This window comes from Xenopus laevis, chromosome 3L (genome assembly GCF_017654675.1).
Source record: "Xenopus laevis strain J_2021 chromosome 3L, Xenopus_laevis_v10.1, whole genome shotgun sequence".
NCBI lineage: Eukaryota > Metazoa > Chordata > Amphibia > Anura > Pipidae > Xenopus > Xenopus laevis.
Genome location: NC_054375.1, coordinates 10083176 through 10110734, shown reverse-complemented (window position 1 = coordinate 10110734; position 27559 = coordinate 10083176). Strand labels below are relative to the sequence as shown.

General features: G+C 43.6%; 4 protein-coding genes and 1 long non-coding RNA gene across 7 annotated transcripts in view; 1 reads left to right on the top strand and 4 right to left on the bottom strand.

Annotated features, from left to right (window-relative positions):
• LOC121393056 overlaps positions 1 to 27559 on the bottom strand; it is a 1743327-nt gene that overhangs the window by 1084960 nt on the left and 630808 nt on the right. The gene's annotated exons all lie outside the window — the stretch shown is intronic.
• The window catches only part of LOC121400993, an 840200-nt gene that overhangs the window by 368549 nt on the left and 444092 nt on the right, over positions 1 to 27559 (bottom strand). The gene's annotated exons all lie outside the window — the stretch shown is intronic.
• LOC121401032 overlaps positions 12726 to 27559 on the top strand; it is a 54249-nt gene continuing 39415 nt past the window's right edge. Inside the window, exons 1-3 of the long non-coding RNA XR_005966053.1 lie at positions 12726 to 12786; positions 14183 to 15858; positions 25515 to 25586. This is a non-coding gene — a long non-coding RNA (uncharacterized LOC121401032). The remainder of the gene's footprint in view (positions 12787 to 14182; positions 15859 to 25514; positions 25587 to 27559) is intronic.
• The window catches only part of LOC108705732 (cilia- and flagella-associated protein 251-like), a 32410-nt gene continuing 24130 nt past the window's right edge, over positions 19280 to 27559 (bottom strand). Inside the window, exon 10 of the mRNA XM_041585317.1 lies at positions 19280 to 19427. Within this exon, the coding sequence (XP_041441251.1) occupies positions 19377 to 19427 (51 nt within the window). The 3' untranslated portion in view covers positions 19280 to 19376. The remainder of the gene's footprint in view (positions 19428 to 27559) is intronic.
• Positions 20221 to 21784, bottom strand: LOC121400975 (translation initiation factor IF-2-like). Its single transcript, XM_041585338.1, has 4 exons — positions 21677 to 21784; positions 21520 to 21579; positions 21299 to 21372; positions 20221 to 21209 (listed from the first exon to the last, which is right to left on the bottom strand). The coding sequence occupies exons 1-4, from the start codon at positions 21782 to 21784 to the stop codon at positions 20258 to 20260; spliced, it is 1194 nt and encodes a 397-aa protein (XP_041441272.1). The 3' UTR covers positions 20221 to 20257.

Here is a 27559-nt window from a genome sequence, read left to right as displayed (position 1 = left end):
CCTCCCACACCATCCCATGAATAGGTTTGCAATATGTGGGGACGAATGCTTTGCACCCATAGTAACACCTTCTTAGTTTTGTAAATAAAAATGTCTTCATTGAATACAAAGAAATTGTGATTAAGACAATAAATCTGTAAAATCGGCCATGAAATCATATATTGTCCCAAATCACTGTCTGTTTCCATGAAAATCGTTAACGGCTCGTGATAGGCCTTGTTTATGGGAGATGGAGGAAATAGAGGGATTCTACATCACATTTCTGTCACGATCGCGCCCGGAGCAGTCCCAGGAGCTCCGGGCAGCATGTCAGCTCCCTCACACCGGCGTCGCTCCCAAAAATTGGCGGCGCCCAATGGTCACCACAGTATGGCGGGTAGCAGCGCCGGCGCAAATGACGTCAGCGCGGGCGCATAGGAACGCCATAGACGATACACCATGCATATCGGTGTAAGGACGCCAATGATTTCACTAGGCGCCAAATTCAAACATAAAAGAGCAACCAAGATGCCCAAGTATAGTATACATTTCTTGTGTGTATCCTGGGTTCCCTTTGAACTGTTATTATATTAAATCTTGTTCCCTGACTGTTATCCTGACCCTGCCTGGACCTTGCAGATCTTGCTTCTAAATCTGCCTGCCCTTGAACTCTTCCCTGAACTTTGATTATCTGTTTGCATTAACCTTTGGACACCGCCGACTTGATCCTCAGAGGGCTTCCCTCCTTGATCCTGACAAAACCTCCCTGGTGGGAGCTCCCGGCTCCCCTGACAACATTCCCACCAGATATGTACCCTTATCGATTACTGCTGAGCTTATATTTCTGGGAGAATGAATTTTACTCATTGGGTTTCAAAGATCTCACGGATCGGTTTGTTCGATCAGGTAAGTCATTCCGATCGGAAAGGGCTTGTTGAAATGTTATTTACTCAGTTGTCAGGTTAGATGTGGATGGTGTGTCAAATTGTGTGGGTTTATTCGGATCATGGTATAGCATTAAGGCATTGACCCAAAACCATGCTCATTTTGTGAGTTATCTGGTGGAAATGTTTCGTGAGCAAGAGTTTCCGACAGGAAAAGAAAAAATCTTTACATAAAGTGATGGGATTTACATCATAAACTAGCGAGAGAAGGACCAGACCCCTCCATTAGAATGTATTTTGATTTTCAGAGAGGATATGATCCACTAGAGATTAATTCGATATTTAATGTTCTCTGAAGTTTTCCTCGCCTCTGTTCCGATCGCCGTTCCCATGATCTGACCGCCGACTAGGCCATTTGTCTCTGCTTTCTTAACTCTCTTCCCCCTCTCCTGACCCTCTTCGCTTATCTTATCCCTAAAAAAGGTACGTAGTGTTAGCTTTGCGGTAGGAATTGGTGGCACTATTCATCATCCGATCTTCTGATCTAAGATAGATCACTTTGGATGTATTTCTACTGGTAGACTCTACGTCCCCAGTTTGAAACCACCGTACCCCAGAAGTCCTTTATGTGCGGCTCTCCCTCATCGTAATATTTCTGTTTCTTTCTATCCATTATTTTTCTTGTGCAACTGTTATTAATTCTGGACATACGTGAGATGATATAACTTCATTCTGACTGAAATTAAGGGGGGATCGAGGCGGGGCTTTGAGAGGGACAAGGTTTTAATTGTGTTTAATCTTCGATGTTATCGATTTATTAGTGTGAAGTCTAGGGTAAACTTAGTGTAATCTTTTTCTCTAGAAAGCCTCCGTTGATATGATCTATATAGATTGAATCGGATGGTCTGGGAGGTTATAGAGTGTAGTAATAGATAATTGAGAAGCTTAGTGATTTCGAGGCGTGTTGCCTTTATCACAACACTCTACACCTCCGCGCCTTCGCTCTCGCTCCCCTCGCGCTCCTCCCCCGCTAATTTTTCTGCTAAGTAGGAGTGGCGGCTTATCACGTCATATATTTTAGCTGGTAAGCGTAATGCTGTTTTAAATATTCTGTTGTTAATTAGTTGATTTTAATTGATTTGGCGAAGTAAACAATTTTGTTTGTTTGTTGCCATTTGGATTTTTATCTGCTGTGTTTTTTAAGATGTTTTCAGATATCCCAGTCCATAGGCAATCTTATGAATGATTTTTTTCGTTGAGTTGATATCGCTATAATATTACCTGAGGATGTTTATGTGCTTGCACAAACATATTTCATGGTTTGTATACATCTGAACCTATTAGGTTATTCAACTAGAGCTTATTAGACACCAGTCGTATTTTCCTGGTTTTGAAGCATGTCTATGTCGCAAAACCGATGAGTAGCTCCGAGCTGTAAATGAATCGGAATAGCATATTAGGATGCTCGAATAGGTTAATAGAGTTCTAGGGATATAAAGAATAAAATCAGTCGTGAGTAGAGATTGATGCTCTGTTGAAAAATGTATAGGAATTTATTAATAGGGTGGGGAAACGCAGTGCATGCCGAAGTCAGTCTGCCGCATAGTTTGACGAACCTTGGCACTGGTTTATATACTGTTTTGTCATGAGGGAGGTGGAAGATTATGGTGGCTGAGCTTGATATTACCGAGAGAGATTAAATCTCTGACGATTATAATGGCAATGATTAGTCAGAAAGGGTTAGTTAAGGTGGATTTAAGAAAAGAGGTAGGGCTGATAGAGTTTGGGAGTAGATATTTTAAGTGGTTAATCGGCTCCAGAGTTGCTTCAAGTAATAATGGCGCATTGAGTAGATATGGTTAAGCTTGTCGGATTGTGAATGGGCAGTTGCCTATGAATATAGGGCAAAATTCACTAACCGAATGCGGAGTTGAGGCCTAGGGAGTTCGCGAGCTTCGACAGGGGCGGCGGCTAAGGTGTGCACTTAGAAATTGAAGTTGGAGCTCGAGGGAGGCGAAAGGTGAGAAGTTGCGCTAGCGTGTATTCGTCAGACAATTTGTCCGTGGCGTAAGAGGTGGAGGTTAGCTGCTAGAGTAGGTCTACTTACCTCGGCTAGCGAATATTCGCAGGCCCCATTGTAAATCAGGAAGTAATGAATGAAGTCACGGTGAAATTTGCGATGAGTTAGCCGTTTGCGCCTTTAGTGAATTGCAATAGTGAGAGAGGGCAGTGTCTACTATAGGGATACCTAAATTAGAATCCTCCGTTATATAGGCAATGATAGTCTCAGCAACGTAGTTATAAGGTGGATTTAAGAAGGTAGCTCGCATTAGAGTTTTGGGAGTGATATTTTAAAGTGGGTTTCCCTTCAGAGTCCTTCAATAAATATGGCATTATGATTGTTAGCTTGGTGGATTGACTGGGAGTTCTATGAATAAGATAGGGGAAATTACTAACTAGCGGAGTTGAGCTAGCGAGCTTTCCGAATGCTTGACGGAGAGTGAAGTAGCAGCCGGTAATATGGTAGCGTGAATCTGGCGTAGGATTGAGGGTGAGGGAGAAGTAGAAGAGGGTTAGCAAGTAGGGTTTGCAGTTACACGCGTTTAATATCGTCAAGCGACCTTTTGCTGGCGTAAGGGTGTGGAATGTAGGCGCTAGAGGTAGGTTACCTTTCACCCTCGATAGGAATATAAGCGCATATAGTAATTTCAGATGGGCGATCAAGATGAATTGAGAGTGCCAACTGGTGAAATGCTTATGGATAGCGTTTAGCCCGCGATATTGCGCTTATAAGTGATGTTATGTCCTGACAGCAAGTAAGTTGGTAGAGAGGTTGTCACATCGTAGGGATTCTACAGATTTAGAAGATAGCTTAGTGGTACGAAAGTTGGGATTTTAGGATGCTGATCTGGATCTTTGATAATGAAGTCCATTGGAGATCGCAATGTCCGGTTTTTAGGTCGTATGTATGTCTGCTGATTATGTTCATTATAGCGTTTTGTGGTTAGACAGTTAACATCTTAAGATACTAGTTTCGAGCGCATCTTTAGATATATTTCGGGAAGGCTAATTGGATGACTAAGTAATCTGGACTCGTCTATAAGGGATAGTAGAAATTACACAGTGATCAGACATGTAGTGTAGACGAATCGCTGAGTGCGGTAATCAGAATGAATGCCATTACAGGTAACAGACAATGTAAAAGCAACCTGTAGCAATTTGATAGAACAAAAATGTGGAATTTTTGTGTCATATTAAATACTTTTTAAGGAGCAGACGCCACCCCAAGACCAAGACCTTTGGCTGTTCATGAGGGAAGTCCAGGTCTCATGGAGTGTATGTTCGTATATATCGCAGGTATAAGCGAGTTTTTCAGCATCCGAGAATAGATGCATGAATAAACTGATCATCGAGTGGCTTATACGACTAGAGATATGATGGAATGGGTACATATGCTAAAGGTCTCGCGTCAAAGGCCGAATCACGCTGTCCGCTGCGTCTGGCGAGTACTATACTGGGCCGATAGTCCGTATTAATTACGCATGTACTCATCACGGAGGCTGTACCGTCGTCGGTTCGAACCGACAGCATTATGGCGGATCAGGATGCTGTGAATCTGGACTAGTCACGGAGATAGGGTTCAGAGTGCCGGGATATTAGCAGGTAGGAGACTCGGGGCGGCTTTCCTGCCGGCGTCCTTAAACCATTAATGGAGGCCTGCGCAGCTTGGGTAGAGGCGGGCGGGCTATCACGTGGCGGCATGGGGGCGCGCATTTGGGCGCGATCGGCAGGAAGGAGCGCGCCCGGAGCTCTCGTGGATGCTGCTCGGGCGCGATCGGTGACGTCAGTTCACAGAGTCGCTGATGCGTTGGGGAGGGAGGTGAGGGATCGGTGATTGGGGGGGGGGAAAGGGGGGGGATTGGCGTATATAGGAGTTATCAGCGGTATTGTGAACGACAATAACACCCTACTTTATGCACTGGTGTGTTGAGATTTGGAGAGTCTATTGATTATCATCTCAACATATCATTGATATTTCAGGTAACAATATCGGGAAGGCTGTGAGGGGACAGGGCCTTTTTGTATAAAAGTGTTGTGTTTAATTGTCGAGACGGCGCACTGCTAGACTGTATTGCTGTATTTATTGGATTATCTGTTCTCCTAAGGAGAAGCCAGACATGGCAGCACGAAGCTGCTAAGCAGGGGGCTTGTTATTATATAGTAAATAGTTGGGATGGAATGTTTGGGACCCTTCCCCATCGAGGCCTATTTTCTAGTGTTTGTGACAAAAATAAGCGGGAAGATTATAAAGCTTTGCTAGCGGACTGTAAAGCATTTCCTGTGTACTCAAGTGTTGGGCCAGCGAAGGAGCTCGGTATTAGTTGTCTGTAAATCTTTTCGATCTCTCTGCACTGGTTGAGTTATAAGTTATTTTACTGTGACTGGATGTGGCTTACAATTTTTTTTTTTAAAGCTGTGGAGCGGATCTACTTCATGTGTTATATTCAGTGGGTTTGGAGGTAAGATTGATTTTCATATCGCCGCCTGGCTTATACACGAGATCAGATAATTATTATCACTAGTTTTGCTTAGGTAAATTAGGTACTCGGCTTTCAGGGTGGCTTATCCCGACTTATGTACGTACGGCTAATGAGCTACGAGTTAGTAAAGGGTTACTCACAGGTGCTTTCCGGATCGATACCGTTGCTCTCTCTCTTCAGTCATTTATTAAACTGCAGTGTGTCTCAGGGTAAAAGAATCAATTCAGGGCTTCTGTGTAGGCTTTAACTATTTTACTGTATGGGCTGAAAGTTTCTCCCGTTCGTCATGTTGTCTGGGTTGGTGATGATTGTGGATGATCTGATGCCAGCGTTTCAAGGAAATGAAAGTTTTGAGGCCGGATCCTGTAGGTATGAAATTGGGGTTGTCTTTGAGACACGTAAGCTAAAATGGAAAGCCGAGCGTATAATAGCCCTTTCTCTTCTGAGGTCTGTTGGGCGTTGCTGTTGTAGCTCTGACGTTTAGCCAGCGTTATAGGGAGAAGAGGTACTAAAGATTCTGATTCGATGCTTTCGGTGCTACATGTGGGTGTCATTTCATGCGTTTATCTATTATGCTTTCTTTGCTTTAAAAAAGGGGTGCAGAATAATAAAATATCTGAGTGGTGTAAGAGACTTGTCCGCCTGGATCTAGTGTGTGTGCTTATGCAGACTCCGCGTTCTAGGGGGAGTTCCTTGGGGTTAATGACTGAGATAAGGCAGGTTGGACTGAGATTCAAATAGGCCTGGCATTTTCAGCTCCAGACGGCAAACAGCATTCACCAGCACTAAATAGTGAATGTTATGGATCTACAGCGACCTCTGGTATATTTGGAGAACCACAGGATTTCAGTCGGCCTGGAATAAGGTGCACAGATATGAGTTTAAGATTTTGGTAGGCTTCTGCTTCTGGGCTCTAGCCTTAGGTTTTTGGGTTTCTGATTGTTTTCCAGATTTCTTTTGATTCTGGTGATTTTTAGAGGTCAGTTGAGATCGGTAAAGAGGTGATCTTTCTCTCCTAGCTGGTGTGCTTTTGATAGACTATCTTTATGTTTATCTCCAATTGATCCGTTTAGTCCCAGGCTGGTCACCCTCGAGACGTATAGGATTTTAAGCGCTATTTGGATTTGGTGTTATGGAACTGTAGCAAGTACCCTCAGGGTTAATGATATTGATCTTGCGTAGTGTGGATAGGATGAGGAGTTATCCAGTGGGTCTTCTCTGTGTGACTAGGTGAGATAGGAGCCAGGAAGGTCAGGTGTAATATTAGATTCGAGTCTTCCGCATTTGTGGCAGGCTGCGTGTAGCTGGTGTTTTCTGTAAGTTGCGAGACAGTATCGTGCCGACGAAGCTTTTCGCTTTGTTTTTTCATCGATATGTGCTCATGTGATACACTAAACCACAGCTGTTATCTGGTTGCTATGTATAAACGTGCGTTTAGATGGGACCGTTATCGCTTGGTCGGGATAATGACGGAGGTCCTGCGGTGTGTGTTACTCACGTCCATTGCGCGCATAGGACTCCGAACCTCTTCTTATTAAAGTTGAAATGGATAGTAGTTGGGGTGTGCGTGGGCAAGAGAGTAGAATATTTGAATTGAATGGAGGAATGGGCTGTGGGCAGGGAATTATAAGATCAGAGTTTTGTAGCTTTATTTTCTGCATCTTATTAGTTGTGAGTTGCACTTGGGTTAAGTTCAGTTCATGGGTGTTATACGTGCGGGAGTAATTGCACGAGGGCAGCAAATAAAACTGACTAGTATTGATCCCACACCGGTCACAGAAAAGCATCAACAACTCCTCATTCACTTCTAGTAATTTGTTCCCCTGCACTGCTGCTTTTTTTGTAATAGGGATTCATTGAGGCGCCATTGTGGTTGCGGTCTTAGATTCTGATTGTTGTCAATAATAATGTCTATAGGGGAGTGGTCTGGCCAGGTGTTGGTCCCTATCCCAAATTTAGTAACGACTTGTAATAAGGTTTGTCAACCAAGAAATAGTCTATTTGAAAATATTTGGAGGCGAGCATGTGTGAAAAAATACTTCTGTGGTGTGTGTGATCTCCAGACATCGAGTTGAGCGCTCTTTGCGTTGTTTTTAAAGGCTTGGCTTGGTGGTAATTTTCTCGGGACAGTGTATTTCTTGACCCCTGTGTAATTTCGTATTGCAGGGATATTGAAGTCTCGTCCATGAATGAGAAGCCCATTCTGCTCCTTATCTTTTTTCTTGAGTAACATTATAGAATTTGGCCTGGCGTTTGTTTGGGCTATATACGTTTGCCGAATAGTTAGTTTTGTTCTTGTATTTTGATGGTAATGATTAAGATATCTAACCTTGGGGATCCATCAGTTGAGACAAGTAGTTGGTGTGGAAGTTTCTTGTTTATACCAGATTGCTACTTCCATTTTTTTGTCTGTATTTGAGGCATCACAGCTGTGTGGGGAAATGGTTGGAGTTGAGCTTTGTTGGTTTTTGGTTGATTAAGTGTGTCTCATGTAAACGAAGTATGTCTACGTTTTGTTTTTTTTTTGCCCATTTTGTTCTTTCTGCAGGGCTATTTAACCCGTTTATGTTGTTGTGATATTATTTTGATCTCCATGTTGGTATGTTAGTGTGCTTATAGATTGGAATTGACTTACTCAGGTTCAAGGTGCCGAGACTATAGATGTGTCTCCTGGCGTCTTGATAATGTCCGGAGGTTGCTTTCCTCTGTGTCCATCAAGTGGTGGGAGGCAGGTCTCAGTCTGTTTGTTCCTGGTTGTTAGGAGAGAGGAGATGGAGTGGAAAGAAGAACTAGAGAAATAGATAAAACATATATGTTAAACATCAACATTATGCTTACAACTTATTTACAGCAATACTGCAATGGTATTGGCTGGGGAGGGGGATTGCCCAAAATACCCTTGGAAGGGGAATGAGGCCGTAAAGATCAAATGGGCAGTCAACAAAGGTTGGGCTTAGAGTTCTGGGGGGGGGAGTTGTGGATTGGCTTCCACTCCAAAGGGGGCTCCTAGATTTTGGCGAGCAAAAAAAATGATCAAGTCAAATTTTTCTTTAGTTGGTGCAAAAAACTGGTCCTTCTTTCTTTGTCTGATGTGTCTTGCAACTTTCTAAGTGTCTGAGTCTGCTTCTTCTGCATCTATCCGAGCTTTGTGGCTCTTTCTGCTCCGTCTTGTTTGGGTTGCCCATTCCGGCTAAATGCGTGGCCGTTTTGGTGTTTGTCTCCTGTATGGCTTGGTGCTTCAGGTGTGAGACCCCACTGTTTCAGAACTTGTTCTGCATGTTATGGTGTATTCATTATTACTGGGTTATCGTCTTTGTTATCCCACAGCTTCACTGGGTATAGCCATCGGTATGATATGCTGTTGTTTCTCAGTACAGTTGTAGCTTGACAAGTCTGCAAAGCTTTGCAGGTGGTTGTATTTATCTGGAATGTCTTTTTATTCCAGAAGCATTGCTGTAGCTTTTCTTTAATGTGATAGTAATGGACTCTCATAATGGTGTCCCTGGGGCCCCTGGTGGGCATTCTTGGCTGGAGGTAGTCTGTGGATTCTATCTGGCAGTATCTGGTCTTGTGGCGTGTCCAGGAGTCATTCTCCCATCATGGTACAAACATATGTATTTAAGTTCCTGTATGGGAATTAATTCCGGAATACCCCTTAACCTGAGGTTATTGTGTCTGTTCCGGTCTTCTAAATCAGCCATTTTAGCAGTTAAATGATGCGCCTCTTCTTCTAATGCGCAGTTTGTGTCTATCAGTTCAGTATGTGATGTAACTATTTCTGCCCTTTTGTGTTCTAGGTGATCAGTGCGTACAGCCACCTGTTTAATATCTGTGCGCAGTGAGGAGATGGCTGATCGGAAGTCTCCCTGTATCTCCGTCTTCAACGTCGCCAACAGCTCTTTCATCGATGTAACTGTGAGCGGTGAGTATTCTGCTGTGTTGTCCGCCTGTACTGGACGCTTGATTGGATAGCGCACTCTGTGCGTTGGGCTGCTGCTTATGGAGTCGCCACAATCTTGTGACGGAGTTTGCGATCCTGGAAGTGAGCTCGCTTTTGGATAAAACGTGGTCATTTTTACCGGGGAAGCTTTCTTTCGTGGCTTTCCCATAGTCCGCTCGGTGTCCTCTGGTTATGAAGCTGTTGGCTGTTGTTGTTACCAGTCTGAGCTGCTTATTTTACTCCCGTACGTTCAGAGCTCCCCTATTACAGCTCCATCATGCTGGATGGGTTTGAGGGGAGAGTATTTTATGATGGATGAATACAGATGAGGGGAGAGTACTGTATGAGGAAAGAGTACTGTATGAGGGGAGAGTACTGTATGAGGGGAGAGTACTGTATGAGGGGGAGAGTACTGAATGAGGGGAGAGTAGCTATGGGAGAGTACTGTATGAGGGGAGAGTACTGTATGAGGAAAGAGTACTGTATGAGGGGAGAGTACTGTATGAGGGGGAGAGTACTGTATGAGGAAAGAGTACTGAATGAGGGGAGAGTAGCTATGGGAGAGTACTGTACGAGGGCAGAGTACAGTACGAGGGGAGAGTACTGTATGAGGAAAGAGTACTGAATGAGGGGAGAGTAGATGAGCGAGGGTACTGTATGAGGGGAGAGTACTGTATGAGGAAAGAGTACTGAATGAGGGAAGAGTAGATGAGGGAAAGTACTGTATGAGGGGAGAGTACTGTAAGAGCGAAGAGTACAGATGCGGGAAGAGTAGATGAGGGGAGAGTACTGTATGAGGGGAGAGTACTGTATGAGGGGAGAGTACTGTACTAGGGGAGAGTACAGATGAGGGGAGAGTACTGTGTATTAACAGTACTACCAGTTTTCCTGATTTTGATGGGGTGGTGCTGAATTTTACGCCCCAAAAGGGGTGGAGAAAACTGGAAAGTGGGTTGGGTTTGGGTCAGTTTGTGGGCATGATGGGGGCAATTAGGGGGCATGGTCTAATTTCTCCTGCTTTCTAATCATGAAATGCTGTGGGTCGTACCAGTGCCCCCTGGTGCTGATTCCACAAACTGCAGGGCACTTAGCCTGGGCTCCATTTGTGTTCAATGAAAACTGGGTGAGATAGGAAACAACATCTGATCAATAATTCTGGATCGTTAACTATAAATGCACGAAGCATCAGGACCTGGAGGTGCATTAAAGGCACAATCTAATGGGATATATATATATATATATAATAATAATTTCCCGAAATATAAGGATATTATAAGTTACTGAGGAGTTTCATGACCATATAAAAACACGAGGCCGAAGGCACAGTGCTTTTATACAGGTCATGGAACTCCGAGGTAACTTCTAATATCCTCATATTTTGTAACTGGGGGTACTTTATTTATTATAATACCCAAGTTTCAGTGAGTCATGTGACAGAAATGACATCAGAACTCACTGTTTATAAGGATAAAATTTACAAGATATTCATGGCTTTTGTATATTATATATTTATACAGTATATTCACAGGCAGACAAAGTACAAGCTCCTGACTCAGCCCCTGTGGAAATGAACAAGATAACGAGACATTAAATATTTACCATCCCACTCACATCCATTATGGAACAACATGACTTTACAAGGTACATTACCTGCGCCACGAGCATCGCCCAACAGAGTCCGCCGGCTAATGTTTGTGTGGGTAACACATGAGGGGCACATGGGTGTATCTGCTAATCTCATGGGTGCAGGGGCCCTAAAGACTTGCCATTCTTTGCTCTTTATGGTGCAGAACACAGCACCCTACCTGGGCTCCCCAGCACCTTGAACCACTTGGAAATCTCAAGGTTGGGGTGATGCCAACGTTCTGTGCCCAAGCCATGCCCCACATGAGTACAGTATTGCCAAACACAGGGAACATTGTATTCATGTCAGGCTCTATTCTACAGCACCCCATACCCACTATTTGTCCTACTATCTGTAGGGTGTTTTTATATTGTTCCAAATATTTCTCAGCACTCTGATCTTGGCTCCCCCTCCACCAATAATAGCAAAGTACAACTCAGAGCAAATCCACACGGAGAGCTTACTCTGTGCTTATTGTGTAATCATACAATGTTCTGGGGACGGACCCCTTCATCAGAGACCACCCTAATAATGAGATTATTTACCTGCATTGGGTGAAACAACTTCTTGGTTTGTTTGGTTTTCTGCGGTATGGTAAATAGATTGTAAGCTCAGAGGGGCAGGGACTGGCGCAAATAAAGTATGGAAGAGGTTTATACAGGATGGAGTTGGTACCGGTATAGGATTCATTATCCAGAAAGCTCAGAATTTCGGAAAGGCCGTCTCCCATAGACTCCATTTTATCCAAATAATTCAAATTTTTAAAAATAATTGCCTTTTTCTCAGTAAAAATAAAGCATTAACTTGTACTTGATCTCAAATAAGATATAATTAACCCTTATTGGAAGCAAATCCAGCCTATTGGGTTTATTTAATGTTTACATGATTTTCTAGTAGACTTAAGGTAGGAAGATCCAAATTACAGAAAGATCCATTATCCGGAAAATGCCAGGTCTAAGCTCTCGGAAGGAAAGAAAAGGGGGATTATTTTGCAGAGGCAGAAAGAAAGGACAGACAAATAATAAAGAAGTGATTTTCACTCTTGACGCCCTTAATCTAATGCAGCATAAAGAGGAATCACAATAAAACACATTAAAAACTTGACGCCCACGGACACTTAACCCAAATTTTCCCCTAATTGGCCTTCATGATGGTTTTCCACAGGAATCTACGATATAAGAAATCATCCGCTATTAAGCCTTCACTGAACCTCAGAAAAGCTCCCTCCCACGTTATTTTTGGGCCAAAACCCACGGCCTTTGGTATCGTGACACTATAGAGAAAAGTGATTGTAGAAGAGGATGGGGTTAGAATAAAGGGCACACAAGCAATAAGTATATTTGTAGGGACCCCGATACACACGGAGCACAAACCTCCTGGGTCATTGGGAGTGGGAGAAAGGGTGCAGCTGTGGGTGACTCTTCAGCCCGCTCCCCTCTATAGGAGACAATGCAGAACATTCTATTGATTGATGAAGGGATGAGCTGGAACATTTCCAGATAAACAAGGAGACATTTCACAGCCCGACAGAACAACAAATGGACTCGGCTGACAGCGGGGGGACATGATATGATTTATTAGGCTTTTATTTACTCATCAGACTCTTGATGTCTTGAGTTTTTCTGCAATAAATTCAAGGCAACAAGTGGGTGTGAGACACAGTAACAGTTTTATTCCTTTAAAAGTTTTTAAAAATGTTTTTTTCCTGCCTAGCCCACTTCTGATGACATCACTTCCCGTTTCCAGCAACGGCACTTCCTGCTTTATGGTGGTCAGTGAGTCGCGGATCAGTTTGCAGATCAGGCAGTTGCGGGTCAGGTAGGTAAAAATGTGGGTGTGGGTGCGGGTACTCTACCGTAAGGTGGGGCCTTCATATTAAAGTGGTGGTTCACCTTCAAGTTAACGTTTAGTATGTTATAGAACGAACAATTCTAAGCAACTTTTCAATTGGTCTTCATTATTTCTTTTTTAAAGTTTTTTGTATTTGTCTTCTTCTTCTAATGCTTTCCAGATATCAAATGGGGGGTCACTGACCCCATCTAAAAACAAATGCTCAGTAAGTTTACAAATTTATTGTTATTGCTACTTTTTATTACCGTACTCCTCTTTCTATCCAGGCCTCTCCTATTCATATTCCAGTGTCTTAATCAAATCAATGCGTGGTTGCTAGGGTAATTTGGACCCTAGCAACCAGATTGTGGAAACTGCAAACTGGAGAGCTGCTGAATAAAAAGCTAAATGACTCAAAAACCACAAATAATAAAAAGTGAAAACCAATATATCATACTAAAAGTTAACTTAAAGGGGTTGTTCACCTTTCAGTTAACTGTTAGTATGATGAAGAGACAATTTGCCATTGGTTTTCAATTTTTTATTTGTGGTTTTTGAGTTATTCAGCAGCTTTTTATTCAGCAGCTCTCCAGTTTGCAGTTTCCAAAATCTGGTTGCTAGGGTCCAAATTCCCCTAGCAACCATTGACTTATTTGAATAAGAGACTGGCATATGAATAGGGGAGGGGCTGAATAGAAAGAGGAGTAATAAGAAAAGAGCAATAATAAAAATTTGTTTTTAGATGGGGTCCGTGACCCCCATTTGAAAACTATTCAAATAACAACAGGAGGATACCCTTGAATGTTTACTTATAATCTACCCTTTAGATAATATCTGAGGTCTGAATAAAAAATCAGTATGATCATATATGTTAATTTGAAAGAGAGAGAAAAGCACCTGCTATTATCACAGAGATGAACCTAAGGTTACTGCATTGTCACTTCCAAGACCAAACAAAATAAGGGAATCGTAGACTTGTAGTTGTGCAACACTACCCTACCAACCTTAAAGGAATGGACAATCGAAATATAGATTGCCCCTGAATGATTGGTTAAAGTGCTTCATGCCATTAAATAAATACGAAATATGCATCAATTCTATACCTTAAATTAATTAAAATGAATTACTAAAAATTAAGTGCCCAGTGATAATTAATTCATCGACAAGTTAATGCCAATCATTAAAGTGCAGTGCTAGTACATGTGATTGATTTAAAAAGAATCGAGATCCCCAATTGATGAACGACTTGATCAGTAACCTTAAAAGATTAAATAACGGATAAATTATTTCCCAATCCACTCAGTTCATGAAAATAGTAGGAAGAATGAAAAACAAGAAGGTGGAGATGTCCCATAAACTACTGCCTGATGTTTTCTATCCCTAGGACACCACAAAGCTGAAGAAGACCGAGAAACTGGGACTGTGGCTTTGGTTGTTAAACTTTGCCCTATGCTGTTGAAGAGCTGAACTAAGCCTCAAAAACACACAAATCATCGGCCCCCTTAGAATTCCAGTGCAGGATTGCGATACAAAGAAAGAGTAGTTGAAGTGAGGGATGGGTTTAAATTGCACGCCACCCCAATAAATTCCCCAATAAATATTTAAAAAGCCGCTTTTAAGCTAAAAAATAAAATCAAACAATTGTTCGCCAACACATTTCGCTAGTTTCGCTTTATCAAGGCGAATGGCGGCCCATCGGGAGATGCGCTATTTAAAACACTTCCGGGTTCCACGTTTTTCACAGGATCTCGTGAGAGTTCATCAGTATTACCTTCGGATCTTGGATCGCCGGTTACGTAGGCAAACGTCACAGAGCCGCAACTTTGGCACTAGCCAATGGCTCAACAGAACCTGTTCTCGGCATCACCAAGTTAACTCTTAGGTTACCGTGGTCCTAATTAGCTCATTCTATTTATCTTTCTCCTCCACTAGGCCGTCATATTAATTCTGTATATAGATACACAATGAGATCTGCATATATTTATTTATTTATTGTATCAGACAACCATACATCAATTGTTCATCAATTTTATAAGGTTTTAAACGTTATTTAAATAATCCTTAGAAAATCACCATATGGTTCTGTACTGATAACTGATGTAGAGACATGAATTAAGTATTTTTAAAGAATTTTTAGATATTTATGAACTAAATGAACACAGTAAATAGGTTATATTCATTTATTCCTTTTGGGGAAACCGAGTCCAATTGGAATATCCAGTAGCTCCCCCGTTTAAGGAGAGCTTGTTCCAGATTACCTTTGCGTATCCCCAAATTTACTTCCTCCAAAGCCCAGAATTTTAATTTCCTTGGATCCATATTATGGAATCTCTTAAAGTGCTGTGTTTACCAAATCTATCCTCAAAAGAGGAGATCTTCAAGACTTTCTCACACATGTTACAGTTGCCACAGGGGTAACACTCCCCCAATTTGCCACCTTCTTATGTTGGGACCTTTGACAGTGGCTTTTTGTGAGCATGTCTTTTAGATTCGGGCTTCTTCTGTAGCTTATGGCCACATTATCTTGGAAAATAGAACCCAGGGTGCCGTCTTCCAGAAGTATAGGCCCATTTGAAAACTGCAAAGAATCAGAAAAAAGGTAAATAATAATAAAAAAAAAAAAACATAAAAAGTAAATAATGAAGACCAATTGGCCAAACACCACAAGGAAAAAACGCAGACAACTGGAAGTACCGAGAGGCTCCGGAGAAGGATCCAAAGAAAACCCGACATCTATCAGCGCAACTCCCGTGTGCTAAAAATAAAAGATTGTCTCCCGCAAACCGGCATTACAGCAATGGATTCCCCTTGGCAACAGGCAGCGACATGTACAACCGGCAACAAGAGACGATCGCTACTACCAATCAGGACTGCGCGTATAATTCATTAAGGGCCGACTGCATGTGAGAGTCGCTAAGTGCAATTACCCGCAGACGATTCTTCAATTCCTGATGGTACTTCACTCTCCTCAGTTTAAAGCAACAGGTACAGTGAGCGCTGGGGACAGACGGAAGACGAGCCCTGCTCCCATATAAAAGGCAAACACATGGGCATCTAAGTGTGAGTAGATCTGATGCGCTGTATAAAGGTGTAATACACTATCAGCCTTTTCTTCTTATAGCAATTTGTACATCCGCTTATTTGTTCAGCGCAGACCTTCTTCCTGTATTGCCCACAGCGCAGTGTGCCGGCTCAGAAAGGGAGGACGGAGGGGGGCCCTCAGACAGCAGCCCCGGGCCCCCCAGTCCGACCCTGGCCAGGGGTGCAATGCCACTCAATCACAGCCGCTCCTCCATTAGGGCTTACGAGGCTCCTTTGTTGGGATAACAGGAGGGCGAGGGAACTTTTTAAAAGATTAGTCTATCTGCCCTGATCTTTTTTAAAGGACAGAATATTCAAATTGGTTAAACAAAATATACGTCTCCTAATCTGTTACCCCAATGGAGAGCTGATTGGTGCCATTTTCCCTGTGCTCCCAGGCAGGGCAGTCCTAAGAGTCTGAGTACCCCAGGGTGGAGGCCCTGCAGGGTGTTGGGAACCCCCCAAAAAAGCAGCGAACCTGTAGGTTGTAGGAAGGACTTTCAGATGCAGGTTGGGGGTCTGAGGGTTTGCAGGTCAAGTTGTGGATCTTGAAAAGTTTTATTCCTTTAAAAATGTTTTTTTTTTCTGCCTAGCCCACTTCTGATGACGTCACTTCCCGTTTCCAGCAACGGCACTTCCTGCTTTATTGTGGTCAGCGTGTGGCGGATCAGTTTGCAGATCAGGCAGTTGCGGGTCAGGTAGGTAAAAATGTGGGTGTGGGTGCGGGTACTCTACCGTAAGGTGGGGCCTTCATATTAAAGTGGTGGTTCACCTTCAAGTTAACGTTTAGTATGTTATAGAACGAACAACTCTAAGCAACTTTTCAATTGGTCTTCATTATTTCTTCTTCTGATGCTTTCCAGATATCAAATGGGGGGTCACTGACCCCATGTAAAAAAAAATTCTCAGTAAGGCTACAAATGTATTGTTATTGCTACTTTTTATTACTCATCTTTCTATCCAGGCCTCTCCTATTCATATTCTGGTCTCTTAATCAAATCAATGCGTGGTTGCTAGGGGAATTTGGACCCTAGCAACCCGATATTGGAAACTGCAAAATGGAGAGCTGCTGAATAAAAAGCTAAACGACTCTAAAACCACAAATAATAAAAAGTGAAAACCAATATATCATACTTAAAGTTAACTTAAAGAGGGTTGTTCACCTTTGAGTTAACTGTTAGTATGATGTTGCGAGGGATATTCTGAGACAATTTGCCATTGGTTTTCATTTTTTATTTGTGGTTTTTGAGTTATTATAATAGATCATTTGTAGCTTTACGGAGCACTTGTTTTTAGATGGGGTCAGTGACCCCCATTTGAAAACTGGAAAGAATCAGAAAAAAAGGTAAATGAAAAACAATAAAAAGTAAATAATGAAGACCAATTGAAAAGTTGCATAGAATTCGCCATTCTATAACCTACTAAACATTAACTGAAAGCTGAACAACCCCTTTAATGGTCAAGTGAATAACCAGGTGATTTGCATGAACTTCCGAGGGGTTATCTCAGTTCCACTTACAACTCTTAGGGCCCCAGGCCACCAATGTTTTTAACTCTTAGGGCCCCAGGACACCAATGTTTTTAACTCTTAGGGCCCCAGGCCACCAATGTTTTTAACTCTTAGGGCCCCAGGCCACCAATGTTTTTAACTCTAAGGGCCCCAGGCCACCAATGTTTTTAACTCTTAGGGCCTCAGGCCACCAATGTTTTAAATTCTTAGGGCCCCAGGCAACCAATGTTTTTAACTCTTAAGGCCCCAGGCCACCAATGTTTTTAACTCTTAGGGCCCCAAGCCACCAATATTTTTAACTCTTATTACCCCAGGCCACCAATGTTTTTAACTCTTAGGGCCCCAGGCCACCAATGTTTTTAACTCTTAGGGCCCCAGGCCACCAATGTTTTTAACTCAATCGCTTTAGCAGGAACCCCCCACCCCAAAAGGACGTCTCATAACCTTTAGAAAGTGGTACCCAAAAAACAAATCCAGTTTAGTCATTGGCCAATATCAAGCTCCTTCATATACTAAATGTCTGGTATAGTGACAATAGGCTGGTGGGAAGTGGATGGAATTCCAGTGTTAAGAAAGGGGCCTTGGACTTGAATGGAAATGCTGTTACATTGTGGCCTATGGAGTAAAGCAATATTCTAGTTCCCTCCAGTCATTAGAGATCAGTATGTGTCCCTATGTCTTTCAGCCCCGTCATGTACATATTAATCAATTAACCCTGCAGAGATATTAACCCATTCCCTTCTTCAACTAAACCCCTGTATCAGCACCACCACCCAGTTTTACCCTCACACAACCGCTCAGTCATCTTTAGTAGAACGAGGCACAGGAGCCCCTTCCCTCAATATTCACCATAGGGATTAAAGAAAAACACAGAGACATATTTATGGAGAAACCTGGCGGTGAGCACAGGATTTATTATAATTAATAGGCAATTTATATTTGGGCCTCCCTAACAGTGGATGATCCAGAGGAAGGAGAAAAACCCTAGAGTGCTATGGGGGCCAATCTGCACTGAAGGTAAAAATTCCTTCCTGACTCCTAGAAACGGCAGTCGGTTCTACACCCTGGATCATGGCTAGACCCCCCGCCCCCTACCTATACACCCCCACCTCCTATTCACCCATTACCTATACACTCCCACCTCCTATTCACCCCTCACCTATAAACCCCCCTCAACCTTCTATACACAACCCCCTACTCTCCCTCCTGTACACAACCCCCACTCTCCTTCCTGTACACAAATCCCTACTCTCGCTCCTGTACATAAACCCCAACCTCTCCCTCCTGTACACAACCCCCTTCTCTCCCTCCTGTACACAACCTCCTTCTCTCCCTCCTATACACAACCTCCTACTTTCCCTCTTGTACATAACCCCCTACTCTCCCTCCTATACATAACCCCCACTCTCCCTCCTGTACACAACCTCCTACTCTCCCTCCTGTACATAACCTCCTACTCTCCCTCCTGTACATAACCCCCTACTCTCCCTCCTGTGCATAACCCCCTACTCTCCCTCCTGTGCATAACCCCCTACTCTCCCTCCTATACACAGCCCCCCACTCTCCCTCCTGTACACAACCCCCACTCTCCCTCCTGTACACAACCCCCTACTCTCCCTCCTGTACACAACCCCCCACTCTCCCTACTATACACAACCCCCTACTCTCCCTCCTATTCAATCCCCACTCTCCCTCCTGTACACAACCCCCACTCTCCCTCCTGTACATAATCCCCTGCTCTCCCTCCTATAGACAACCCCACTCTCCCTCCTGTACATAACCCCCACTCTTCCTACTACACACAACCCCCTACTCTCCCTCCTGTACACAACCCCACTCTCCCTCCTGTACACAACCCCCACTCTCCCTCCTGTACACAACACCCTACTCGCCCTCCTGTACACAACCCCTACTCTCCCCCCTGTACATAACAGACAGACACACACAGACATACGCTCTCGGGATAGCTAGGTTGGAAGGAAAGGATTTAGGCCGTGGTGGTGGGTCGGCGGCAGCAGGTGAGTCTTTGGGTGGAATGCTGAAAAGAAAAGATTTAGAAAATGTTAAGATAAGAATAAAAACAAACACTTGTTCCTTTAGGATATTGAAGGCTCAGTGTTGCTTTAAGAGCGCACTATTTGTTGGGCCTTTGGGGACTGTTTGGGTCTCTCTACACATGGAATGCCAGGGCCTCTTATGAATCTCAGTCTGAGCCTGTGCCATTTACATAGTTACATAGTTACATAGTTAAATTGGGTTGAAAAAAGTCAAAGTCCATCAAGTTCAACCCCTCCAAATGAAAACCCAGCATCCATACACACACCCCTCCCTACTTTTAATTAAAATTCTATATACCCATACCTATACTAACTATAGAGTTTAGTATCACAATAGCCTTTAATATTATGTCTGTCCAAAAAATCATCCAAGCCATTCTTAAAGGCATTAACTGAATCAGCATCACAACATCACCCGGCAGTGCATTCCACAACCTCACTGTCCTGACTGTGAAGAACCCCCTACGTTGCTTCAAATGAAAGTTCTTTTTTTCTAGTCTTTTCTAGGGGTGGCCTCTGGTACGGTGATCCACTTTTATTCTTTTATACTCTTTGATCAGCTGGTGCCAGTCCATTACCTAGTGGCAACCCATTTCCAAAGGTGGATATCTAAGCCAGATGTCCAGCAGCCCTGTAAGAGTTACCTGCCTCTCCTGTTATTGGCCTACTATACAATCAACACTTTATCTGCAGACTTAGATCCCTGTCAGCAACCTCTTACACCCTAAAGGCAGCCAAACATTGGTCTATGGGGTGCGCCCTCAAAGTGATCAGCCTGCGGGCTCAACAGACAGGGTGTATGACTTCCTTTCTATTGTTCTGATTGAAAATGCTCAGAAGAGCAGGAAGTAAAGTGGAGCTGCATTGGACAACATGAGGTATCTCTAGAAGAAGGGTAATTGTCAGTAAATTGATACATTACCCAAACCCTGCGAAGCCTCTTCATTATGGCCTTCTTGACCCGTTTTCGGAGGGTCGGCCTTTCTACCACCGGAGGATCTTCGATGGTTTCTTCCATCTCAGGAGCTTGTTCTTTAGCTACTTCCTCTTCTTTCTCCTCCTCCGGTGCAGGAGCCTGTTGTTCCTCAGGGGCTCCCTCTTCTCTCTCCTCCTCAGCAGAAGCAAGAGCTTGCTCTTGTCCAGGGGCTCCCTCTTCTCTCTCATCATCCTCTGCAGCAGGAGCTTCTCTCTCCTCCTCCACTGCAGGAGCTTGTTGTTCCCCACGGGCTTTCTCCTCCTCCTCAGCAGCAGGAGCTTGCTGTTCTCCTTCAGCTCCCTCTTCTCTTTCCTCCTTCACTGCAGGAGCTTGCTGTTCTTCATTAGCTCCCTTTTCTTCCTTCTCCTCCTCCGCTGCAGGAGCTTGCTGTTCTCCTGGAGCTCCCTCTTCCTTCTCCTCTTGTGCTGCAGGAGCTTGCTGTGATCCATCAGCTCCCTCTTTCTTCTCCTCAGCAGCTGGAGCTTGCTGTTCCCCAGGGGCTCCCTCTTCTATCTCCTGCTCCGCTGCAGGAGCTTGCTGTTCTTCTGGAGCTCCGTCTTCATTCTCCTCCTCTGCTGCAGGAGCTTGTTGTTCTTCAAGAGCTCCCTCGTCTTTCTCCTCCTCCTGTGTAGGATGTGGTACGTCCCCAGGGGCTCCCTGTTCTCCCTCCACCTTCTCTGCTGCAGGAGCTTGTTGTTCTCCAGGAGCTCCCTCTTCCTTCTCCTCCTCCACCGCAGGAGCTCCTTCCTCTTCTCCCTCAGCTGCAGGACTTGCCTGTTGTTCCTCACTAGGTTTGAAGGGAAAGAAATATCGTTATTGTCATTATTCTTAAGTGACAGTAAGTGTAATTGAAAGTATTTAGTGCAAAATACATACCCAGCAGCCTCCTGCAGCTTCTGCTCCCTCTCCCAGAGCGTCATGGCAAGCTGGTGAAGGTGCCATTGGATAGTCTGCGGGTGCAGGGGAGGCACAAGGATAGGAGCAAAGGGGAAAGAAAGGAGACAGTTATGATTATGTCTGTATATGTGCTGCTAATAGTACCTTTATATGCTGAGGGCAGTGAGGGTGTGGGATTCCCATGTGATGGGGGAACTTACATTCTGCAGCCGCAGATACTCGACATGCTGCCCCCATCTCCAGTGTTCCGATGATGCTTCCTGTGGAAGGAGAGAGTCAATGTTAATAATAGAATTATTATAGAGACACACAGTGAATAATAACCTCTCCTATAATAATAATAATAGTGACACTTACAGGAGGCAGCAACTCCTCACTGTAGAGGGCGATACACTCCCTCTCGAGTACTTCCTGTAACATAAAGAAAGTAGCAGTGTTACACAAGAGCTGGCAATCTAATATCATTTCTTCTCTATTTATCTAGACATCTGTTCTGCATTACATACCAGATAATCGATCAACACCCAGTACTCGTAAATGTTGTCTCTGTGCGTCGTCCTGGGGTCGAAGTAATAGCGAAGAATAAAGTCCTCTCTGAAAAAGAAAAATATCACTGAGCGTTAATAAAAACATTTTCCAGCCTTATTGCCCTTGCACTTACCCCTGGGGCAATAGCAAATGATTCCCAACATGTAATAAGAGCATTTATGTTTTACTTACAGGACGACGTTCTTGCCGAAGTGGACCCGGTAGTGATGTTCTGTGGGAAAAACACATTTATGTTAAATACTGAGCTAAAGGGGGAAAGGAATTCACATGTAATAAAACGTAGGAACTGATAAATAAAATAGGATTTTACCGTAATAGGAGGCAAGGGCCTTAAAGTCGGTGTCTTCCTCCCTGAAGTCCTCCAGGACGACGTACAGCGTCTGTAAGTGAAAGGAAAGAGCATTAGGGACAGAATACTAAATGGCTCTAAATGCTGCTCACAGTCAGTCTGGATCTGAGGAGAATAGAGACAGAAAAGGGTTTGGGGTTTCTATGGGGCAAACATTCCAGGAATAAGGAGATTTTATTGTGAAAAAAGGAAATAAACGTAGTGGTTGTTTTTCCTGGATGTCGGTTCTACCCGCACAGAGGCAAATGGTATGGCAGCTCCCACCTGTATGTATAAAAGGAAGCAGTGCAGACAGACAGACAGACAGCTGCTTAAGGAGAGCTTATATAGAAGAGTGAAAGGGAAACAGCAGTTCAGATGAGAGAGGATTTATTTTACACTGAGGCATTACCAGGAGAGATGTCTTGATCGTTATCTCCTCCATCGTCGACACCTAAAGGGACAAATGGACACAATCAGGCAAAATGAAGTCACGGTTACAGGGTTTGTTCACCTTTAAATAAACGTTTGGTATGATAGAGAGTGATATTCTGAGACAATTTGCACTTGGGTTTCATTTTTTATAATTTGTGTTATTTCTGAGTTATTTAGCTTTTTATTCAGCAGCTATAAAAAAAACTTTAATGAAGACCAATTGAAAAGTTGCTAAGAGTTAGCCATCCTATAACATACTAAAAGTAAAGTTATTTCCTTCTGTATATTCCCCTATTTGTATTATTAATGCTGCTGATAGCCATTGATTGGCTTCTTATAAATCCCATATACAGTAACCGTATGGGCTCATATGCACAAAGCCACGTGGGACCCCCCTCAAGTGAATTTTGGGCAGATTTGCTGAAGAAGAAATCATGTGCTGAATCAGTTGAATTTGCAAGATTTACCTCTTCAAGAAGATTCTCCGATGTTATAAAAAAATAGGGGGCGGCACAAGGCCGGGGCACCCCAAGGGGGTCTCCCTAAGGAACCCCTGGCTCTCTCTTACACTGTTCAGATGAAGATGGATGTGACTGAACAATGGAGAAGCCAAAAATAAACCCAGGTGTTATCAGGCAGGTGTAGCAGCAAAATCACAGTCCAAAAAAGCAGGAAAAGCTCTGTAGCAATCTGTATAGAAAAGAGAATAAAAAGGCAAGTTAATGAATTTAGCGCGTAATATTTCCTATATAATACAGAGGAAGGCAGAGATCTATTGTCCCCTAAACTTGAGCTTTGTCAGGTCCTGGTCCCTTTTTTTTTTGCAGTAAAAGTTATTTGTCAAATAACCCCAGAGGGAATATACACTTAACCCAGAGCCAACCAACGGACTAAACCAACTGTCAAATCCCTATGGGTAAAGTCACCTCTCTTCTATGGGACCTGCTGTATGTCCCTCCCACTCATTTACTATCACCCCCTACTGTCCCCATGGCACGTGCCTCTGCTTCCCACCCCTAGTTACAGACTGGGGGGGCACCAACTATCCCTTTTTTCATAAATATAAGGGAAATTTGGCAAAAATAGGCTCAGAGGGAATATACACTTAACGCAGAGCCAACCAACGGACTAAACCAACTGTCAAATCCCTAGGGAGAAATTATCTCTCTTCTATGGGACCTGCTGTGCCCCCCACTTATTTACCTATTGTCCCTATGGTATGTGCCTCTGCTTCCCACCCCTAGTTACAGACTGGGGGGCACTAACTATCCCTTTTTTCACTAATATAAGGGATATTTGGCAAAAAAATGTCTTGGAGAGAAAATACACTTAACCCAGAGCCAACCAACGGACTAGACCAACTGTCAAATCCCTATGGGTAAAGTTATCTCTCTTCTATGGGACCTGCTGTATGTCTCTCCCACTCATTTACTATCACTCCCTACTCTCCCCATGGCACGTGCCTCAGCTTCCCACCCCTAGTTCCAGACTTGGATAAAGGGAACATGTATTTAGCTACAATGTTGGTACATAAGAGCAGGGCTGGGGGCAGATACCAGGGGGCAGAGGGGCAAATCTCTAAGGAGCCTGTCAGTACTGGGAACACAAATTAAGCAGCTGATGGTGAGGTACAGGGGTCCCCAAATGTTCCCTTCATTAATAAATGTGAATATTTGCTGACAGTCCTGTATAACTGCCAAATCCTGGTCTGTGTCTCCCAACCAGCACTAAGATTAAAGGCTCCTCCCAAGCACATTTTAGGGGGAAATTCTCCAAATTCACTAAAATCAGTGGGAGGCGCAACACCCACTAGTCTGGGGGGAAAACATTGCCCAAATTCCTGCCTCTTTTTGCACTAAAATAAAGTTTTTTGACAAGAAGTCTCCCAGAGGGAAAGTCCACTTACCTCTCACCACAGGGCCAACCAACGGACTGAACCAACTGTCACATCTCCAGGGTGAAGTCACCTCTGTTTCCTGCTCTTAAAGGGGAAGTGTCCCCATTTGATGAGTGAGGTTTATATGGCATTTATTTCTAATTAGATGTGCAGTACATACACAGCCTATTAAGTACACTGAGCATTGCTTTGTATGTGTGACCTATTGAGTCAGCGCACTGAGTCCAATGCCAATGGCAACCCACGTAACAGAGAGGAATGCTGAAGCAGCAAACATAAGCTATTAGTGAGCCAGTACAGAGCCATATGGGTAAGTCAGTAGACTACAGGACATTGATACTTCAGAAATTAGATGTGCAGTACATACACAGCCTATTAAGTACACTGAGTATTGCTTTTTATGTGTGGCCTATTGAGTCTGTTGGATCCATTCATTCATCAGCCAGGGTTCCAATCAGTGCTGCTGCTGTTGTTCATAGCACACAAATTATATATGCATATATCCAGCACCCGTAGCGACTATATCCTCTTTGTCTATTAAAGTCCATCCAATCCAAGTATAATTAGGCCTTTGGGTTCTATAGTCGCTCACCGTTCAATCCACGTGGCCCGGGTGCTCTTGGCCTGAGCCCTACACCTATGATTTCATGTTTGTTTTTAAAATTGGGAAAAATATACCAATCTCTTAATCTGTTTCCCCAATGGAGCATCCAAGTGTTGGAGAGCTGATTGGTGCCATTTTCCCTGTGCTCCCAGGCAGGGCAGTCCTAAGAGTCTGAGTACCCCAGGGTAGAGCCCTGCAGGGTGTTGGGTACCCCCCAAATAAGCAGAGAGCCTGTAGGTTGTAGGAAGGACTTTCAGATGCAGGTTAGCGGTCTGAGGGTTTGCAGGTCAAGTTGCAAGTTTTATTCCTTTTTTTTTAAAGTTTTTAAAAATGTTTTTTCTCTGCCTAGCCCACTTCTGATGACATCACTTCCTGTTTCCAGCAACGGCACTTCCTGCTTTATGGTGGTCAGCGTGTCGCGGATCAGTTTGCAGATCAGGCAGTTGCGGGTCAGGTAGGTAAAAATGTGGGTGTGGGTGCGGGTACTCTACCGTAAGGTGGGGCCTTCATATTAAAGTGGTGGTTCACCTTCAAGTTAACGTTTAGTATGTTATAGAACAAACAATTCTAAGCAACTTTTCAATTGGTCTTCATTATCTCTTTTTAAAGTTTTTATTTGCCTTCTTCTTGTGATGCTTTCCAGATATCAAATGTGGGGGGTAACTGACCCCATCTAAAAACAAATGCTCAGAAAGTCTACAAATGTATTGTTATTGCTACTTTTTATTACTCCTCTTTCTATCCAGGCCTCTCCTATTCATATTCCAGTCTCTTAATCCAATCAATGCGTGGTTGCTAGGGTAATTTGGACCCTAGCAACCAGATTGGGGAAACTGCAAACCGGAGAGCTGCTGAATAAAAAGCTAAACGACTCTAAAACCACAAATAATAAATAGTGAAAACCAATATATCATACTAAAAGTTAACTTAAAGGGGTTGTTCACCTTTGAGTTTAACGTTTAGTATGATGCAGAGAGGGATATTCTGAGACAATTTGCCATTGGTTTTCATTTTTTATTTGTGGTTTTTAAATTGTTCTACAGCTTTTTCCAAAATCTGGTTGCTAGGGTCCAAATTACCCTAGCAACCATTCACTTATTTGAATAAGACTGGGATATGAATAGGAGAGGGGCTGAATAGAAAGAGGAGTGATAAAAAAGAGCAATAATAGATCATATGTAGCTTTACGGAGCATTTGTTTTTAGATGGGGACAGTGACCTCCATTTGAAAACTGGAAAGAATCAGAAAAAAAGATAAATAAAAAAACAATAAAAATTAAATAATGAAGACCAATTGAAAAGTTGCGTAGAATTGGCCATAAAAGTTAACTGACAGTTGAACAGCCCATTTAATGGACAAGTTGATAACCAGGTGATTGTGCAGTTGGCATGAACTACCCACTGACCTTGTCCAGGGCCACTTTAATATCAGGGCAAAAGGGGAATCTGCCCGGGGCCCACTGACAGCTTGATAATTCTTTTTTATTTAAACTTTATTAATCTATTTTTTTGATATTTTTTGATAGGTAGGGGGCAGAGGAGAGCGCAAGAAGGAGGAAGCCGGAAGCAGATGGAGACAGGAGGAAGCCCAGTGGCAGAACCCCCTCAAGGCCGCTGGCGGTATGGCAGTGCTGCTCCAATCACGTCACGGTGTGTTTGCAAGTACATCTGTTCATTCTCACTCTGGCTGCAGCCTGACAAGTGCAGCAACAACAGAAAAACTTGTGGGTGAAGTGCGGACCTCTCTGCTTCTCTTCTCTCCTCCAGCACCGGCACAGGATTTCCACTGCAAGTGTAAAATTACTAATAATGCAACCGAGTAGTCTCTCTCCCCATGTATCATTGCTCTGGGGCGGCGGGTTTTGGAGCGAGGCAAAACTAAGGAGAAGTTTCTTCCCCCAGGTGTGACATGAGCTGACCCCGTGTGCTGGTGCCTTTACTCAGTTTCGGGAGGATCCATGGACTCTCGCGATGGGGCACCAAGTGCAACTTTCTGCTGCTGCCGTTTCTGGCTTCTCTGTATTTAATGGCAGCACTTAGCAGGCGGCAGGTGTCAGTACCTGACCCTGAAAAGGGAGCAGCTGCCCCTGTGCCGTGGAGGGAGATGATAACTTAGGGGTCGGAGAAGTCCAGAACCAGTAGGGGCACCAGGTGCTGAGCTGAATAGTCTTTTAGTTGAGAGCGGTGCTGGGATGACAGGGGTGCAGTCATAGACAGTGCAGTGGTGGCTACTGATGGGCTTCTTGCTACCTGGTATGTGGAAGCCCTTAGTAATGTCCAACCTGCAGCCCTCCTGCTTCCAGTACTTCTACTTCTGTGTTTGAAGCCCTGTAACAACTGGAGGGCCGCAGGATGGACATCATTGTCATGTACACTGGCTAAAGTTACACATAATGGTGGTATTTATACATGAAATTGCCCCTGTGC